Below are 20,736 nucleotides of genomic sequence, written 5' to 3' on the forward strand. Positions count from 1 at the left end.
AAAAAAAATAAAGGAAGAAAGAAAGAAAGAAAGAAAGAAAAAGAGAATTATATGAAATAACAGAAAGAATATAAAATTTTTCTTTGCTGATAGAAATAAGGCCCAAATAAAGGGTAAATATTTACCTGTCCATTAAAAGAACATTTTCACCGACTCTTCTACGGCAATAACCCCAGACCGGGATAGCATTGTAAGTGATGTTAATGGCTGAGTATTGAATGGGCTCGTTCGTTGTGCCAATGGCGTCCTTCCCGCTCACCTGCGTCACGAATTCACCCTGGTATTCCGCAGGAAAGTAACAGCCAACCATGAATTGCGGATCGTAATCCTGAAGGACCTCGCTTGAGATCAAGCTATTGTCTGCGAATGAAATATAAAAATACCAAATAATTATTATTTTATTAACAAATAAAATACGCATTTGTTTCTCTTCTTATTAAAGAGAAAAAAAGAAAGAAAAAAAAAAATACTATGATATAAATATTTCAATGTTCGTTTAATTAGTTCATGAGAATTAATTAAGGAGGAAGCGAATTTCATGGTAAAAATTTTCCCCTTGAATTTGAGCGTAATACGTTTAATTTAATGTTTTTAATGAACTATATGCAAGGACGAAGGAAAGGAAGTTATTGGCCGAATTCTCATAACCTTCTCTGTGAAGATCGTCAAAGACTTCAAATTAATTATCGCATCAGAGGTTTTTATCGTTAAAAGAACAGGTTTACATAATGTGTTCGTATCCGGTACAGGTAGGTACTTACACATCTCTCATGTTCGAAGAAATCGTAAGAGAGATAGTGTAGGTCCTCTTTTCTCTCGTGCTCTGCCACCCACATGTCGCACATCTAACACTCCGTAAAAGGTCATTAACGTAGCCATTAAATACCTTCCGAAGGCAGGTGTTATGGAGACAGGTGGGCCACCAGCAAACGCATCTCGATGAAACATAATACAATATCTTTCTCATCTTTATAATTTCTTTCATATGTAATATTAATGGCACATATATATGTATATAAATAATATATATATTTTTTTCTTTTTTCACATACAGTTCATTCATTTTTTCGCTTTCCACATTTTATACATTTTAATTTATTGATTTTTATAACGTTGCGATTTAAGTGATATAAGTTGGTACAAGATCAGACCAAAATGACAAAGATGAACTTTAAAATATCGACTAGATATCGCAAATGATTTATATTCGATCGATTGTGGTTGTTTGAAAAAAAAAAAAAATATATAAAATCTTAGTCCAATCTAAGAAATTCGTATAAGCATTATATCTTTCTCTTTTTTTTCTTTTCATTTTAACTCTGTAGATCTTCTCTTCTTAGACAAAAACCATTCGTCCATTCGCATTCTTTTGCTTGCATTCGTTTATGCACACACACACACACACACACACACACACACATTCTTGTCATGTGCTCATCGTTCTCCTATATAATATCCATTCTCAGAATCTATCGTTCTTTGTAACATTCTTCTTTTCATCGTTTTGTCTAAACATTCTTTATCTGTACCATACATACATATCGTTTCGTTGATTTACTCATTTCTTTCACGTACCCTACATTATGTATTTACCTCGATGAAAAAGAACGAAGGGAAAGTATTCATTCGATAATCTCGCGAATGCTTACAAGCCGATTTAAGACGTTCGAACGAAACATTTCTCACGAGCCTTTGGGTGGAACGTGATAATAGGACGGCGACTTTTTTGCAGGCTCGCCCTTTCGCGAGAAAGAATTTGCTCGGCGAATCGTAATCGTCGGTTCTGCGGTATAAATCGGTTTCAGAATTTCTTTCTTTTTTTTACTCAGTTTAAAATCGATCGATATGATTCGTATACCAAAACTGAATTGGAATGAATGATACATAATTTTTCTTTCTTTTTTTTTTCTTTTTTTTAAGGATCATCCGAAATAATTCGAAATTATTCGCACATTCGTATATATGATTACAATTACGTGTTTCGCTGTCAACGATTTGATATAGAACAAAAAAACGTAGCCATGATCTTAATTAATAAATTTTTCATTCAACTAATAAAAATTCTTTACGCACGCATAGCGTATTAAAGACAAGTTTTATACGTCCCTAATCATTCTAATGCTTCCTCCACAAGCATATACAATGTATGTATTTATGCATATATAATATGTGCAAGCGGATGTTATTAATGGCCCGAAGAATAATTAAACTTTAATATAGTTAAAGTGTAAGTAGTTAGGATATTTTTAATATCCATTTTTCCATATTTATTCTCGTATACTACCTATTATCTCATATTCTATATATTATACTAAAATTTTATTTACATACATACATATATATATAAACACACAAATATATATATTACAAAATTTAATCACTTTACTAACTTACTAAATAACAATTACTTGTTATTATACTCTAATACAGTACTCTTCTATTTATTAATAATAATATATATATATATAATACTTCAGAATATAATAATAAGAATAATAATATTCGATATAAATCTAATCAAAACATATATAATTACATGCATAATTAGAATAAAAATGATCTACGTTGATTTCTATTCTTAAAAGATATTCAAATCATAGTGTTTGCTGCATAAGATATCTCTCTCTTTTTCCTTCTCTCTCTCTCTCTCTCTCTCTCTGTCTCATTCTATCTTAAAAGACTGGCCATACGAGTGCAAGGCAGTTCTTGTTATAAGCAACGACGGGAAGCGCGTAGCAAGACCGCAACGACCGTGCGATTCAACATCATTGTCAAGGATCCACGACCCAATCCTATTCGTCGTCGATCATGCTGCGTCTTGTGCGGTCCCAGCTTCCTTTGAGCGCCCGCAGTAAACAGGATTGCTTGTACTCGCGCGTAACTACCTCGAGCTACTCGCTTTGCGATTAATCGAATCGTCTCTAGCGATTTTTTTCTTCTTCTTCATCTTCTTCTTCCTCCTCTTCTTCTACTTCGTTTTCTCCTTCTCCTTCTTCTCCTTCTTCGTCGACGATTTAACGACTCGAGTAGAAACGAGGAAACTTTTGGCAAGAAAATATCTCTTCAACATATTTTTCATATATTTTCTTTTTCCAACTTTTTTCTTTCTTTTTCCCTTTCCTTTCTTTCTTTCTTTTTTCTTTTTTAAATAATTCATGAAAATCATAAAATATTCGGAGATCTTTTCGTGAATCAATAAGATAAAATCGTTAAAGAAATACGTTAATTTGATATGTCTGGTACGATCTTTGAAATGGTTCTCTTTAAACATTCGAATCCAACTGTTATTATACACGCAAATAATAAAACTCCGTGATATTCTAATCGCGATATCTCGATTAAAATCCTTTAACCTTATCAAGATACTCTCCCTCTTTCTCTCTCTCTCTCTCTCTCTCTCTCTCTCTCTCTCTCTCTCTCTCTTTCTCTCTTGAAAGAACTTGAGAGAGCACTCGAGCGGTTTGCATTAGCATTACTTGCATTAGTAGGTAGATATACCTCTTATCTACGTTTACGATATGTATGTCTGTAAAGAATAAGGCAACGCCCGCTTTTGCTTGAGACTCCCTTCCTTCTTCTTCCCTCTTTGGCTCTTCCGTTCTTCCATACCTTCCATTATTTCGCTTCTCTCTCTCTCTCTCTTTCTTTCTTTCTCTCTCTCTCTTTTTCTTTTTTCTCCGATGTTTCTGCGGACTTGCCTCCTGTACGAAGATACCAGGTGTTCTCGTCCAGGAGGGTCCTTAATCCGTGCCTCCTGGTGAATCCTTAATGAATGGAAGATGCCCGATTCCGAATGATCACTTTGAAAATTAGAGGTTCTCGGCACCCCTTCAGAATAAAGGATAGAGAGAGAGAAAGAAAGAAAATGAAAGAAGGAGAAAAAGAGAGAGAGAGTTAAAGAAAGAATGAGTAGTAAAAGATGTGCGTAGACTGACATTATTTTAAGAACGGGTTTCTTTCATGCAACATGTACTCATATACAATGAATACACACGAATATACATCTATACTATCTAACTATTGATTAATGATTCTTCATAGATATAAAGATCTCCTTTTTAGCGAGCTTCATGACGTGAAAATTTCTCTTCTATATAATTACGATTACGTCCTACACGTGTTACGAATAGATTTATAGGATCGAAAGATTTGTTAGAATCACGTCAGTCTAAAACACTGGCTAGGAGAACGAGTTGAACCTTTTGGTAAGAGAATCGTGTTTCTCTCTCTCTCTCTCTCTTTCTCTCTCACTCTCTCTCTCTCTCTCTCTATATATATATATATATATATATATATACACACACACGATAAACGATCTCTTGGGGCGCGTCTAGCTATTTCTCGACTAGGCGATCGCTCTTAAAGTCGCTCGAAACGGAGACAGTTCCGATGAGATCTCGAGAGATACTTTCGATCGGAGCACGAGGTCGAGGACTTTGAAACCGTGCGAAAGGTGTGGCCGTGTTATGGCACAGAGTCCATCGATAACTATTATCTCAAGTATTACATATATATAACGTATTATAGTTAATGTTACTTAATAATAACATCACCATATACTATTTCTAAATACTTATGTTTCATTTTTTTCAATGAAAATTAATTCCTTCGAGGAAACTTTCTTTCCGATCGGAGATAACGTCGAATTTTTAGTTTTGTTTCTTTCTTTCTTTTTTTTTTTTCTTTTTTTTGGGCCAAACGAGAAGAGAAGCAGCTGGTCGCGTAGTCCATCTAACTGGATGTCGTGGATGAGACTTCAAAGCCGTGCGAAAGGTGTGGCACGCAGTACGGGATCTCCGGAATTATGAGACCTCGTGGGTTTGGTTCTCAGGAACCTGAGACCACCGAGTTCAGCCGTACATAATGCACGGAGGAGCGCGACAAGCACCGCGAAGAGGAACGCGGAGAACGAGCTGCTTTGCTCGGGCATTACACTCCTCTTTCCCTTCCCTGCCTATCTTTCTTTCTTTCTTTCTTTCTTTCTTTCTTTCTTTCTTTCTCTCTTTCTTTATTTCTCTCTTTCTCTTTTCTACTCCCACCCTTTAAACTCGCTTCCTTTCCTCCTACGAACGTTTTCGTGTTTAGGCAGACACAATCTTACGTGAATATATGTGATTCATCGTTTCTCTTCTTTTATACATAGGCATATGTATCTAAATAATTTTTAATACATATTATAATTGTATTATAATGTATATCATTATAATGTATATTATTTAATGTATAATACATATAATATTTCTTTTTTTTTTCAATATTATTCAAAATCATCGGAAACCTTTTGGAATAAGTCCACTTATTAATGTTAGTGAAATTACAAAGATTATTTTTTTAACAATTTATATTCACCATGATTGATATAATGTTTTAATAAAAAAAAAAAAAAAAAGAAAAAAAGACTGTTCATATTTCAATTAAATTAGGCAATAAAATACAATAAATGTTTGTAAGTTAGCTATTGTTAAAATATTATGGAGATTTGAATATAGATAGCATGAAATTTCAAATATAAAATAGTCTCTTGGTAAGAGAGTATATAACGTTAGAAGTGGAAACACGAAGTAAGATCGATGCACCAAGGCGAATTATCGTAAGTCGTATAAATGTAAATCCTTCATTCGTGGCTCGGATGCAGCAGCAATGCACGCTCCACGCGATTATCTCGACGTACGAGTAGTGCAAGAAACGAAAGGGGAGAGTGCATCCACGAATGTGCACTTCGTATTTGTTCGGTTACCTGACACTCTTTCTACTTACATCGATATATATATATATATATATATATATATATATGTATGTATGTATGTATATATGTATGCATGTATGTATGTATGTATGCACCGTAAAGAGTCGTTGCGTGCATCGAATCTCTGCTTGCTCGTCATTCGTTGCACATCGTAGGATACACGTCAACCATTTCTTCTATTCATTTTTTCTCTTTCTCTCTCTCTCTCTCTCTTTTCCTTTCTTTCTTTATTTCTTTCTTTCGAATGTCATCCATTCTTCGTGCAATTTAAAATAGGAATGTGATGACGTAAGATATCGGTCGATTAAAAAATTAAAAAAGATGTACAACTTTAATTTCTGACATTTCTACATGCGTCTGTCAGAATTATTAAATAATAAGAATAATAAATAATTCTGAATAATTTATGAATATTGCACGTAGGTTAAACGTATTAAACTAAGATAAATCTGTGAAAAAAAAAAGAACCATAAATCGACAATTCTTCAATCTTTTAAGTACGACTCGATGATTAAAGATAGTTTTGAAAAATATTAACACGTTATAATCGATTGACAAATAATTTAGAACAAATTTTGAGAACATTTCATCTATGATAAATATGAATATATGAATGAATTAGAAGTCTATAGAAAAAGAAAAAAAAAGTGGATCATGGGTCGGTAAGGATTAGAATGGCGGATTCTTGTATGTCCTAAATATAATCCGAGAATTAATGATGTTATCGAAAAACGTTTGGCACGTGATAATAGGTCGATGTTTCTCAAATTTTATACAAAGACGAATTATGTTAAAACGAAAAAACCACAAGTCTCGGTTTTGCTTTCGATGTCGTTTGATATCGAAAGAAAAGAAGTATATATATATATATATATATATATATATATATATATATATATACCGATTTGTGGTTGATATCCTTCCACTGGAAGATTCTTGCGGTTCTCTCAGGGAAGAGAAGAAGCGTCAAAGGGAGTCACCGATCGTATTTGGCTTTTTTATTTTACAACATGAACATTTTTCTATTTTCATTCGAACAAAAGAAAAGATTCTCAAAGTTAGATTATTTGTAATAATGTTTCCGCTTTGCTCGAGCGTACGTTTCTTATAATATTTTACATTCTTAGTGTGCATTCGCTTAAACACAAAGGATCTTCGTAATAGACCGCAGGGCATGTTTACGAGAAGGCGCCCGAGTAAACCGATACCAAGATGATAGACGAGAAAAACGAAAGAGAAAGAGAAAGAAAGAGAGAGAAACAGAGAGAGAGAGAGAGAGAGAGAGAGAGAGAGAGAGAGAGAAAGACGGGATAAAACGCGTTGCAACGCGTTGCAACGCGAAAAGCATGTACATGCTGCAACTTAGATCGATTAACGGACTGTTGAAGTGTGTGTGAAATGTGAACTTGCTTAGCTTGTTTCCCGTTAATACAAAAAAAAAAAAAAGAAAGAAAAGAAAAAAATGCACTCGCATTTCTCAAATATTTTTCGAAAGATCCAACAACGCGATTAGAATATTAATACAGTTAGATAAATATTAAATATAGAATAGGACAAAGATATAAAAATGAGATATCAAAATAGATAAATATTATATAGAATAGGACTAGATGGATAGAATATTAAATTGGTATATTAAATAAGTATTGGAAATATACGTTTTGTAATATTTTCAATTATTGTAAAAATTTAAATACCCTGATTAATGTATTCAATAAATAATATAATATAATGTACATTAAATAGTACATCATATTTTGCTATCTAAAATCGTGAACGTCATCAATGAAAAATGTATAGTATAATAATATTAATTATAATAATAATCATAATCATAATCATAATCATAATAATAAGGAAGAATGAACGATGTCTCGCTTCGAATCCTTTTAATTCGTTCGATCGTTCGTGTGACACGCAAAGCGACTCCGATATTCCATGGGCGTTAAGGAACATACCTATGTACATACGCGTCGTGTACATATAAAAGGGAGAATGTAAGCGAACGCGATAATGAGTTCTGCGAGCGCAGCTGGAAGCGCGTCGGCGACGATCGCCATAAATTATTTCTTATTTATCGTGTTGGGCTGGTTTGTCGTCGATAGATAAAGAGGAAGAAGAGGATGGAATAGGGAGGTCCATTTGAAGAGAAGGATGACGAGATTCTTCTATGTTCTAACATTCTCTCTCTCTCTCTCTCTCTCTCTCTCTCTCTCTCTCTCTTTCCTTTATTTTCTATTTCATTTTTGTCATCTTTTTATATTCGTTGAACAGTCACAGCACGACGTATCATTTCCTCTGCAACATCAAATATTTCCCTTTCGCCTTGTCACACCTATCCACTCGTTTCCACGCAGTCACACATACATACAACATTTTATATATATATATATATATATATATATATATGTATATAAATATATGGTATACGTAAGTTTAACAGTGACAGGTAAATAGTAAGAAGTACTGGAATATTAATACGCTCGCGATATTACGTTATAACGTCGCTCAGGATTGGTCGCGGAGGATGAACACGACGTAATAAATGAGTGATTAATTGTTTCGACGAAGAAACATGCTTTCCTATTACCTACGAGCACGCGTGTCGTTTCCTCATGCAAATCCGATGGTGATTACGCGGCCGAACGATTAAAGGGTAGGTAGGCTTCGATCGAACTGGAAACACGATAGTCGAAATACCGGTTCGACGAAACAGTAGTAACCGATGATGTGAAGTAATAAACGAGGAAAGAAGGAAAGAAAGAGAGACAGAGAAAAAAGAGCCCTTCGAAAAAGTAAGGAGAGTCCCTTCGATCCTATCTTACATGGTTCAACGACTTTGAAAATTTTACCTCTCACTATTCTGTACTACTCAAATATATAAACTTTACGATCATCGCGTTTCTTGAATTCCTTAGCAGGCGTGGGACAAGTTTGAAGGACTCCGTTGGTTGAAAGTTAAGAACAAGAGGAAATCGAGATAATATGTATACGTCCTGGCTAAGTTTTAGTTTCCCCATCCTTCGATAAACAGAGAATACACATAAGGAACGAGGAAAGGTGAAGCTAGTAGAGTAGTGCCGGCGGAAACGTATGTTTTAACGGGAAGATAGGAGGAAATATCTACGTTGCTCGAGTTTAACCTGCTCTCTGTGTCGACGTCCTTTCTCTTTCTCTCTCTTTCTCTCTTTCTCTCTTTCGCACCCTTGAGGCCACCGAGCCGATAAGCTTACACGATACAGGTTCATATATATATATATTGTATACACATGTATTATATATACATATATATCTACTTGTCCAGGTTTGCAATTGTACGAAGAAGAGACGGATATCTTTACTTACGTGTGTTCACGTATGCCAAGTACTTACTTACTTACTTACCTACACCAAAAACTAGTACACTCTCTCGCACGTGCACACGCACACAAGATACGCATCATGTCTTCCTTATACGTAAACGCATCGACGCGACGCGTGCTCGGATGCGTGAGCACGCGTTTCGTAGAACGTTCATGGGGGATCACGGAAAAAGCATGATCTCGAATTCATATCATTCTACAGACGTGCCTCGAAATTGTTCCGATCCGTTGCGAGATATATATAATATAGATGTTCGTAATTCTTTTTTTCTTTTTGTCACAATTTCACAAATTAAACGATATTTTATATTTCCGCTCTATTACCAATAATTATTTCTTTCTCGTTCTATATATATATGTATATGTTATATGAATATGATATAATATAAATTATATTATTGCGTAATATATAAAAATTATGTATTTAATATAAAGAAGAACATATTTTTTATGAAGTTAATATTAACAAAAAAAATTTCCGTTTTCTTCTCTCGAAATTTCGTACGAATTTTACAAAGTCGAAAGACTTTAATAATAGTATATTACAGATATATATATATTTATCAAACGGAAACTCTCTATTAATCTCGATTTTACTCGAGATCATTACTGTTACTTTCTAATTACCAACAATTTGTTTTATACCCATCAAGAAATAATCTCATTGCGGAAGTTCAAAGAGAATTCAAATGAAAAGAACTAAATTATTTAATTTTATCTTATTCCTACGACCGACAGGTTCATCTTTTATTTTCCAATCAAACGGATATAGAATGATAATTTAAAGGGCGATCGTTCGAAATCGCTTTTGGCTTCTTTTTCAATCCTCGTGAGAATGACGAGAGTATAATAAAAAGGAACAAAAAAATATTATTATCCGTGAGTCTTACTAGATAATTAATACTTTATTGGCAATTCAACAACCGGTCTCTGTGAAGTCAACGATATAATACAGGAAGTAGTAAAGCCCAGCAAAACCTCGAATTGTATCTAATCTACTAGCTACTCAAATACTCTAAAAAGCAGCAGATATTTTCGAACGATTGTTAGGGGTTGACGATCGGCCCGTATATCTTTACAAAATGTAAATGTGAAAGAGAAGATAAGAAAGAAAGTAAAAAGGAAAAAAAAAGAGGGAAAGAAAAAGAAACAAATTAATAAAAAAAAAAAAAAAAATAAATAAACATCGAGTTGTGTAGTACAACTACAAGAGGATTAAGTTAACGTTGGTACGCGAGAAGTATCGCGTTACAACTCACACGCCCTAATACCGGCTCTAAGAATATAAAAGAACTTGTCCACGCTGAAACTTGTCGTTACTTTGCAAACGATCTCTCATTTTTGTCGTCATTTCTTATAAATTCGGACGATTCGTAAAGAGCCAATTTTTATCTAGATAAATGTGGATAAAATTCGATATTATCGGCTTCAAATTTGTACAGTTAAATGCAAGATTAATTAAATATGTAAATCGTCGAATGGAAATATGTGAAAGAAGAAACGATTTCTTTACAACATTATTGAGCAACAAAAATCGGGCGCATCGAAACGTAGCGTTCAACGTTACGCTTTCTGAAGACATCTCGTACTTGTATGTAGGTGAAAACTTATGACGTCAAATGTGAACGTCTTTAACAGGAAATTTTATAACTATAAAAAAAAATGAACGAGTGATATATATATATATATATATATATATATATATATATATATATATAAAAGGAAAGAAAATAGATCTCACATAAAATCAACCCGTAAATGAAATGAGAAAATTACTGACCATCAAAATAATTGCAATTACGTCAGACACACACGCGTACGCGCACACGTTAAATATAAAGTTACAACATCTATTACGTCTACATACATCTATATTTTGACAAATAAAAATTACAACAAAAATATCAGAACACGTTAATCAATTATTGTTGGCTAACGTATAATAAGTAAGGTGTCTACTATAAGTAAGTGGACAACGAAGTTACAAGAGATCAACATGCGCGAATAGAAGATTATTTTTGGTTTGAGGTTCTGGTATCAGACTAACTTTACGAGCTCGTAAAGAAGGATTTATAGATCGCGTTAGTTCTTAAACGACACCGCGGTGTGTCTTCGTTACCACCTTGAAGCATTTAAACAACGTTAGCTATTTATCGTTGTGATTCCGCGCGTTCAAGAATATAAATGACTTCCTCTAGATCCACTCTAATAGATCGTTACAAAATCAATCATTTCGCCTCGTACTAACGAGAATCCTTCCTATTGATTAAACTTCATTTAGTGATTAATAAAATTTCTTTCTTACCCAAGAATACAATGTATCTTATTATAGTAAATGAGATTGTTAAATTTTTCAATAAAAATCAAACACAAAAAAAAGAAAAAGGAAAAGAACAAGGAAAGAGGAAAGAAAAGAAAAGAAAAGAGAAGAAAAGAAAAGAAAAGAATGTCCTTGAACGTGACGCTTTTTCAAAAGTCTTCGTCGACGTCTTCTTTGGAGAACTCAATGAACTGTATCGCAAAACACTGTCGGGTCATTAGGAGGCCTTTAATCGCGCAATAAAGGTCTTCTTTCTTTCTCTATCTCTCTTTCTTTCTCACTGTTCCTCTCTCGCTAGTGTACCAAGAAAATCAGCACGATTCACATCCGGTGGTCTGCCGTAAAAGAGACAGGGAGAGAAAGAGAAAGAGAGAGAGAGAGAAAGAAAGAAAGAAAGAAAGAAAGAGAGAGAGAGAAAGAGAGGGAAAGAACCCCACCTCACTCCAAAAGAAACCTTCATCTTGCTCTCGAAAGAGAGAATGCTAAAGAAAGAGGGAGAGTGAGCTTGCAAAAAGCGACCTTGGATGATCCTGACTGGTATCCCTCATCGAGTTTCGTCCTCGCGGCTAGGATCCAACAGACTTTGTTAAGTCGGCCATATGGTCGAAAAAGTGGAATCGCATCTTCTTCGGCTTCTCCATCATCATTTTTAATGTGGTAGACATGCCAAAACCGTTGCCAGATGATGCTACAACCGAGAACCAATATTTCCAGCCTCCTTCTTCACCCCCCTCTCTCTCTCTCTCTCTCTCTTTCCTTCTCTTTCTCTTCTTTTTTCTTTTTCTTTTCGTTTTTTCTTCTTTCTTTCTTCTACCACTCTTCAAACGCAACTCACCAATAACCTTCGCGTGTAGCCAGAATTAAGAGCTTCCGCAGGACAAAAGTATAGGTATTATCGGTCCGGTGGTCCGACCTTCCACGTAGTTTGACTCGTCGATACAACAAGCCCAATGATTATTCTCCGAGCTAGCTCAAGCGATCTTTACGATCCCTTTGCGATCTCATCACGAGGCTTTCGATTTTCACGCTCGTTTCGCTTTTACCACGTCGGCGACTCTTCAAATAATATTCTTCTCTTTGTTTCGCGAATTATCGAAGAAAACGAGCGAATTCTACCGTAATTATAACCGTAAGATCGGTCATCATTGATAATATTGAAGTTTTACCGAGCTCTCTGTTTTCTTAAGAATCGTAAATCTAGCAAAGCGTCTATTTGTGTTTTCAAAGCGGAGATTTTCAAATCTTTTTGCGAGAAAGTTCGCGTGCATGAAAACGACAGGAAAGACAAAATCGGCAGAAATTCTTCATCTTTCTTCAAAAAAAGAACAAGAAGAGAGAAAAAATACTAAACGATAAACATGAAAAAACGAAGAAGAAGAAGAAGAAGAAGAAGAAGAGAAGGAGGAGGAGGAGAAGAAGGAGAACGAAAAGAAAAAAAAACTTGAGGGAGAAGCAACTTTGAGAAATATTTTCCCGTGAGTCTTTGAGCCGGAAGAAGCGGTACCGGAAGTCGGTCAACCCAAAAGAGAGGCTTGGGAAAGGACGAAGGGATTTAAGAGACGTGGAAGGGGGAAATGAACACAGAGAGGCTGTCGCTGGTTCTGCGAAGAACGAAACTTTATCGGCGATGTAAGAAAGGACTCGTTTGTTCTCCCTCAAAGCAACAGGAGCACCAGTAGGACCGAGAACAAGAGCAAAGGTAAAAGCAGTAAGTAAGTACTTAGGAACCTACGATTCCTTGGGTCGGGAAGGGTTTATAAATAAAAATAAAAAGAAAAAATATATATATCGTAAAAGAAGAGCAAAGGTACGTAATAAGAGATAAAAGGGTTCGTTACACAAAAGAGGAACCGGATGATGCTGCGGTTCGTTGCTGTACGCTGCTTACAACCAAAGCGTCATCAGCTTGCCGATCTAATCGCCGAACGTACAACACCTCTACGACGATCACTTCCGCCGTGTTTTAACCATCTCTCTTCCCTATCCTACCACCCAAAAACGATACTAATCTACCTTTCTTACTTCGTTAATTTTGTCGAGTTTTTTTCTTTTCATTGAAACGTTAAGACAAAAAACTTGTCTTGCTTTTTAACGTGAACATTTTTTCTTCTTTCTCTTTTCCTTTCTGACTTTATTGCAATCTCTTGACTACGTCTCTAATATCATTTTAACTTCCTCATTTTCTTTCACTTTTTTTTCCTTCGTTTGTCCCTTTTTTTTTTGTTTTATCCTAACAACATCGGTTTACTTATTCGATTTATTCATTACAAATAACAGTTGAACTCGTTCAAAAGAAATAGACGTATTTGGTACGGCAATCTAATAGAGCTTCTCATAGAGAAAATGAATCTTGAAATTCTTGAGAGTAACGATGCCGACGGTGCGATTAGGGTCGTTTAGAAGTCACGGACGTATTATGGATAGGGAGCATATCTTCGAGTCAATTAAGGAACGAGAGACCGCACCTGTTCGTTCTTCCTGCACTTCTTCTTCTTCTTCTTCTTTTTCTTCTCCTTCTCCTTCTCTTTCTTTCTTTCTTTCTTTCTTTTTCTTCTTCTCTTCGTCTCCTCCTTTCTGCCTTCGTTCACGTACGCGCTTTCATCTTCTCCCTCTGATCTTCTTTCTTTCCCTTTCGTGCCTATTTCTGCGCTCATTACGTTCAACCAACGAGAGGTCGCACGAATCGTTCGACTTTATTTCATCCTTGAAATTAACCATTAATGGGAGGAGAATCTCGTATAAGAGAGAAATAGAGATAGAGAGAGAGAGAGAGAGAGAGAGAGAGAGGAAGAAAGAAAGAAAGAGAAAGAAAGAAAACTTAACTCTCGGCGTGTGGAAATTAAAGTGAGCGATCTTCCCGAAGCTGCTGAGGTTCCGTGATGCGAACCATTTCTAAGACTAATTATAAAGCATCATCCTTATCGGAGAACCAGTTTCGAACGAGATCGTTTCCAGCCGCCAGAGAGTGAAATGGAATAAAAGAAATTCGTTTTTAACCAAAGACGAATGGAATTTCAAGCGCGATCGAATTCTTGCAAAAAACAAATTAAAAAAAAGAAATAGAAAAATAAAAGAAAAGAGAGAGAGAATAATAAAGAACGACTAGACTATTCTATACCACAAATCGAAAGTAAAAAAAAGGAAAAAAAAAAAAAAGAAAAAGACTCACTTTCGATGCGCCTCGGGTTCGTAATGTCAATCTCACACGGAACACGAGCAGAATTATTATACTCGCGAAGATCGTAGTAACGTTCGCCTTTTTCTAAATGTAATCGCTTCGTTTCCGGTTGTCCGCCTGCTGTCTGTCGAGTATAAATATACGCGCGTGCGAACACCACCAGGACGCGCATGGCACGGCAAAACGAGAATATATCGACGTTTACTACGCGTCGTCGATTGAAAGAACCTGACGTTTAAAGTTAAAACAAAGGAAATAGTGGATAGGTATATCACGTTTTCTTAAACGTTCCGAGTAAATTTCATTGAACAAACAGGACGGTAGGTATTATTAGTTAAAAAAAAATATCCACTTTTTTCCTCGTCACGTTATGTTCTTCCATTTCTTTTGTCTTATTATTCAACTTGGAAAAAAAAATTACCGATCTTTGTTTCTAGTGATTGTTTTTTTCTTTTTTTTTCTTCAGAAACGATTTAACACTAGATTTATAAAACATTAGATTTAATGAATCTTAGATTTCTCATAAGTAATAAGTTAGAGAAGTAATAAATATTATTTGTTTATAATTTATATTAACTTCGATCGTTAATATTTTTATGTGATTGATAATGACTTATGTTAACAAAAATCTATAACGAATTAATGTTGTAATTAAAAAAAAAAAAAATTATATACGATTCAATAAAAATAAACATACAATCAATGTCTATAAATCTGATATTAAATCTCTCTCTCTCTTTCTCTATCTATTTCTCTCTTTCTTTCTATCGAGAGAAAAAAAGAGAGACTCTCATCGATAATATCAGCACGTATCCGTAGACATAGTGCGCGAGATTATCGATTCGTGAGTTTCACAGTCTGGTCCAGGCTTTCCTGCTGCGTAACAACACCGAGGAAGTTTGCAACATGGAAGTTACCTCCCTTTGCGAGTTTCTCCGTTTTTGTTTTTCTTATTTTTCTTTGTCTCTTTCCTTCTTTCTTTCTTTCTTTATTTTTTTCTTTATTTCTTTAGTGACTGGACTTATGAAAGCAACGTACGAGTTAAATGTACTTAGACGACGATGCAACAAAATCTCTCTTCTTTGCCTGTCTATATGCGTTTCTAATAATAATATAGCAACAGTACATATCTCACACGCATATATACATACATATACACATACACTCTCTCTCTCTCTTTCTCTCTCTCTCTCTCTCTCTCTCTCTTTCTCTCTCTCTCCTTCTTTCTTATTGCCGATGCAAAACCAACGTGGCGTCTGACGGAAGCAAGGCGTTTACCATTACCACTGCTTTGCTGCTGACGGCACTTAATCAAACATCTTCGTTACGGTACGCTCAACACATTACGATCTAATTTCTCTCAACACTCAGTATATTTTTTGTAGAATGTGAAAATTTTTTACAACGTTTAAAATAATACGAAATTGTTTCATTTTTATCATCGTTATCGTCGTCATCATCATCATCATCATCATCATCATCATCATCATCATCATCATCATTATTACTATAATTATTATTTAACAGAAAGAAATTTTTTTGAGAATATTAGTAATAAATATTAAGATTGTTTTTAACATTTATGAAGCAAGGACTCGAAATAATAGAATAAATTGAATATAACGGAAAAATACGGTTGAATGAATTTAAAGAAATGCAATCAAAGTTTAAAATCGTTCATGCTCGTTCAAGCGATGATGACCAAAATGTCCAATATCGATTTACGGAAATAAGAACGAATTCTCGATTTGCTATGAGCAAATTATATTTCCTCTTTCTGAAGAGAAAACGGAGAAAGAGAAAGAGAAAGAGAAAGAGAGTGAGAGGGAGAGGGGAGAGGGGAAAGGAAGAGAGAAAGAAAGAAAAAATTTCTAAATATAACGGTCTGGCGAACATGGAGTGGCGAAACAGCTGAGCGTTTCGTCGAAGAGCGGAAAGCTTTGAGAGAAGCCAGCTCTCCACGATTTTCTACTTTTGTATACCGAAATATTATCGAGCAAGCAGAAAAGGGAGTTGGGAGTTCACAAGACTGAAGGAAGGATACAGAAAATAAATCTTTTCTCTTCCCTTTCCTCTCTCTCTCTCTCTCTCTCTCTCTCTTTCCAAAAGAAAAACGTACTCCCTCAGAGTCAAACTCAGAGAGATAAATTATTCGATGGTTCATCACTCCTTTTTCCAGGAAGAAATATTTTATCGAAAATTTTAAGGAAAAGGAAAGAAAAGTGAAAAGAAAAAAAAAAGGAAAAAAATAAGCACGAGACAAGCAAGCCAATGACAGTGTCAGATGGCTGGGCCGGTTAGGTTGCGTCGCAGAAGAAGAAAAAATAAAGAAGAACAAAAAAGAAATAAAGAAGAAGAAAAAAATGTGCAAGGAAGATAACACCTGTCGATCCGAAGATGTCACGTGCCTTTTGGTGGGATCTCTTCGCTTCAAAAAAGTGATTCGTGTTCGCGTGCGAAGCCAACGTGTGATCATAAACAAAGTATCTGAGAGAGAGAGAGAGAGAGAGAGAGAGAGAGAGAGAGAGAGAGAGAGAGAGAGAGAGAGAAAGAGAGAGAAATAGAGAGAGAGAGAGAGAGAGAGAGAGAGAGGACGAATGGAAGGAACGAGGACATCCGGCTTTTCATGAGTGTGACATATGTTGTAGGTAAGTACATGCAGCAGCAGTCAGGATGTCGAAACCTTATCGAACACAAACTTGATAACTTCTCTCCTGTTCATTAGATAGATTTTAATGTCATTGACTGTGCCTCACATATTTATATGCACACGCGACCGAACTCCAACTGTATTGCGTGCGCTTTGCATCCTGCAATTACCGAAGAATTTATACTGATATAGATTACACTGTGATATGTGTAATTATAAGTTATTAAAAAACAAATATATATATATGCACATATATAAATCGAGAATTTTTACGGTCATTAAAAAGCATTCTTTCGATCCTTAAACTAACTACGTCATTTGATAGAATATTATTTTCAAATCGTACGTTTTATATTTTAATCATAAACGACGATCCATCTAATTATAAATAATTGAATAAGAAATATATAAAGCGAGAATTTTTACGATCATTAAAAAACTTTCTTTCGATCCTGTAACTAACTATAGAATATTATTTTCATAAGTCGTACACATTATATTTCGATATCCTAAATGACGGTCTGCTTTTCATCATCTTATATTATCATCGAGAGCCAATGTATTAGCCGTAGGGATAGCCTCAGTTCCTCGATAGAATACGTAACGCCCACGGGAAAGTCGAAGAAACGCATGCCTTGTCCGCTCACGTACCGATCACACCACACGCGGCATTCTTGCGGAAGAATAATCCGAAGAGAAAGAAAGGTGAAAAGTATTCATAGTTCCTCCTTCTCCTCCACCTCCACCCTCTATCCACTTCGTCCTTCTCGAGTTCTTCGTCTCGTTTGCATCGGTTGTTGACCGTGCAAACGTCCAAGTACGACGAACTCGGCTAAATATAATCGGATAGATATCATGACTCAATCTAGGTAAAAAAATATTATGTCAAATCAATAAGTATATGATGATAATAATAATAACAAGGGTGATAATTAATCTAGATTCTGACCATAGAACGGTATCTACTACTTTCCATCTCGTTTAGAATCGCTTAAATAAGTGACACTTGTGAATACGTAATAACATTGCAATCAAAAGATCGCGTGCGAACTGGTTTCCATTTCTAAGGAAAAGCCAAGAGAGAAAATGATGGAGAACGAATGAGGCTCGTGTCGAAAGGAAGGCAAAAAATGAATCGAGGACGCCATTGTCTTCTCAGTCTTCTTTCATTCGTTCAACCTTTTGCATCAGCTTTGGGAAGTCATTTCTTTTGAAGAAGTCTTATCGCTTTTGAAAAATCTCACTTGCTTTAATTCACGAGGACACTTGCTTAAAGAAAAAAATAATGAAAAAGAAGGAAAAGAAAAAAACAGAGGATGAAAAAAGAGAGATAGAGTGAAGGTAACGAATTACACGGAAGCGAGTGCAATATGCAACTCTTGGGATGCTTGCTCATAGATATCTCGAGTGCGTCATGTGGAACAGGTGCCACCCTGCTTGTTCGCGTAAAGACAGTTCACGTTGCCTTCACGACAGTTAGACGACCGTATAGAACGTGTGTTCTCTTCTATATAATACTTACACACAGAAGAATACCGGGCGCGTGTTCGAGCTGCGTAAATATGGCTCGCAGCCTACGTAGAAGAGAATCGAGAGAAAAAATACCAAGGTATACATTACGATAAAGACGGCTCTCTTCGTCTTCGTCCTCGTCTCCTCTTCCTCCTCTTCGTCTACTTTTTTTCACTTTTTTCTTTTTTTTATAACTATATATAGTTATATTATACATGTATGTATATATGTATAGTTTGAAAATTCTTCGAGATGACTACCTCTGCAATTCTTATCGAAATTATTCTTTCAAGAAAAAATATTTATTAAACAGATTTTCTTTCGTTTGATAAAACAATTCGTTCGAAATGAATCTTATCGATTTAACGATAAATCTCATAATGATAATAAGATTGACATCATCGACGTTCGTTATCAATGATATCCACCGAGGAATGCTATTTGCAAATTATAAGAAGCTTCCGGTTGACTCCTTCTATCTTCTAACTTATGACGTTGGTCATTGTTGCATTGCCATCGAGTGTGACGACCTGACAACCTCGATACAAGCCTAACGCTAGTTTCGTGCGCCGAGATTACATTCGCCGATGGGAATTCCGTCAAAGGAGGACGCGTTCATACATCGCGTATAATGCGCGCATCTTTCTTATTATCTTCATAACGAGTCATGTGATCTTTGCTACCATCGACATAACTAAAAAGAGAGAGAGAGAGAGAGAGAGAGAGAGAGAGAGAGAGAGAGAAAGGGAAGACAATTCATTGCGTTTGGATTAATATCCAACAAATTATATATCTAAATAGAAAAAAAAGAAATAATAGAAAAAAGAAAAATGTAAAATTAAGTATTACAATATAAACAAATAAATATTGTATTACAATAAAATAATAAAAAATGACACGTTAAAATGATATAAAAAAAAAATGTAAAAATGAAGTATTACAATTTAAACAAAAAAAAAGCCATTATAAAATGATGAAAGATCAAACTTTCTCTCTCTCTCTCTCTCTCTCTCTCTCTCTTTCTCTCTTTTCTTTAAGTGATTATTTTCTTCTTATTTTGTTTAATAACATATTGTTCCCCAACACGCCTAATATTCCTCAACCAACGTAATATTTTTTTCTATACCTATCCTAATTTTGAAATTTTTGCACAAGCGATCCAAGCTATAATCTTCCATGGACCAAACATCCGGTACCTCTCTCTCTCTCTCTTTTTTTTGTCCGCGCGAGCGAGCGAACAATTTCCGATCCGCCTCCTCCCAATACACGATCCTTGAATTCCTTTCGAAATAATCATTAGTTTTGTACCGTCATTCTTCAAACCGAACGGATGTTCCAAATCGATTTTTGTCATTCGAGTGATTCGCGTATTACTAATCGCGTGACTATATTTATTTATCTATCTATACATATATCTCTCTCTTTATTTCTTTTTGTACGTTCGGCTTTCCGTGTCCGGAATTAAAGGTCTCTCGCATCATTTTTTGAAGGACCGCTCGTCGCCGGGTAATTTTCGAATTCTCGAGCAAGATAATGATATAAATTTTCTTTGGGTTCTAGACGACGCTCTTGAAATTACGTCCCTTGTATAGCGTCTGGTCCTTCTTTCTTTTCTTTTTTTTTTTTTCTTTTTCTTTTTAGACTATTCGTCAATTCAGACACGTGAACTACCAAACGAAATTCTTTCTTAAAAGAAAAAAAAAAAAAGAAGTCGACGAAATTAAATTTTAATATTAATGAATACAAACGATAAACCTTGCAAACGTAATACATTATCTCCGTCTCTCTCTCTCTCTCTCTCTTCTATTTTTATTTCCCTCCCTTAAATTCCATCTCTCTTTCTTTCTCCAACTATGTGTCTCTCTTCAAATACACTATGCAATCCCTTCGTTCCATCGTTCGAGCACGGAAAGGAAGACCTTTCGTGGTTCGAACCCTAGTTAGACCATCATTTATTATAATATCTAT

The 20,736-nt window shown here is 35.2% G+C and overlaps 1 protein-coding gene across 1 annotated transcript in view; it reads right to left on the reverse strand.

Moving 5' to 3' along the window:
• The window catches only part of LOC127061932 (uncharacterized), a 41,082-nt gene that overhangs the window by 10,438 nt on the left and 9,908 nt on the right, over positions 1-20,736 (reverse strand). Inside the window, exon 2 of the mRNA XM_050989450.1 lies at positions 126-360. Within this exon, the coding sequence (XP_050845407.1) occupies positions 126-360 (235 nt within the window). The remainder of the gene's footprint in view (positions 1-125; positions 361-20,736) is intronic.

The sequence above is a fragment of the Vespula vulgaris genome, chromosome 2 (assembly GCF_905475345.1).
Source record: "Vespula vulgaris chromosome 2, iyVesVulg1.1, whole genome shotgun sequence".
NCBI classification, from domain to species: domain Eukaryota; kingdom Metazoa; phylum Arthropoda; class Insecta; order Hymenoptera; family Vespidae; genus Vespula; species Vespula vulgaris.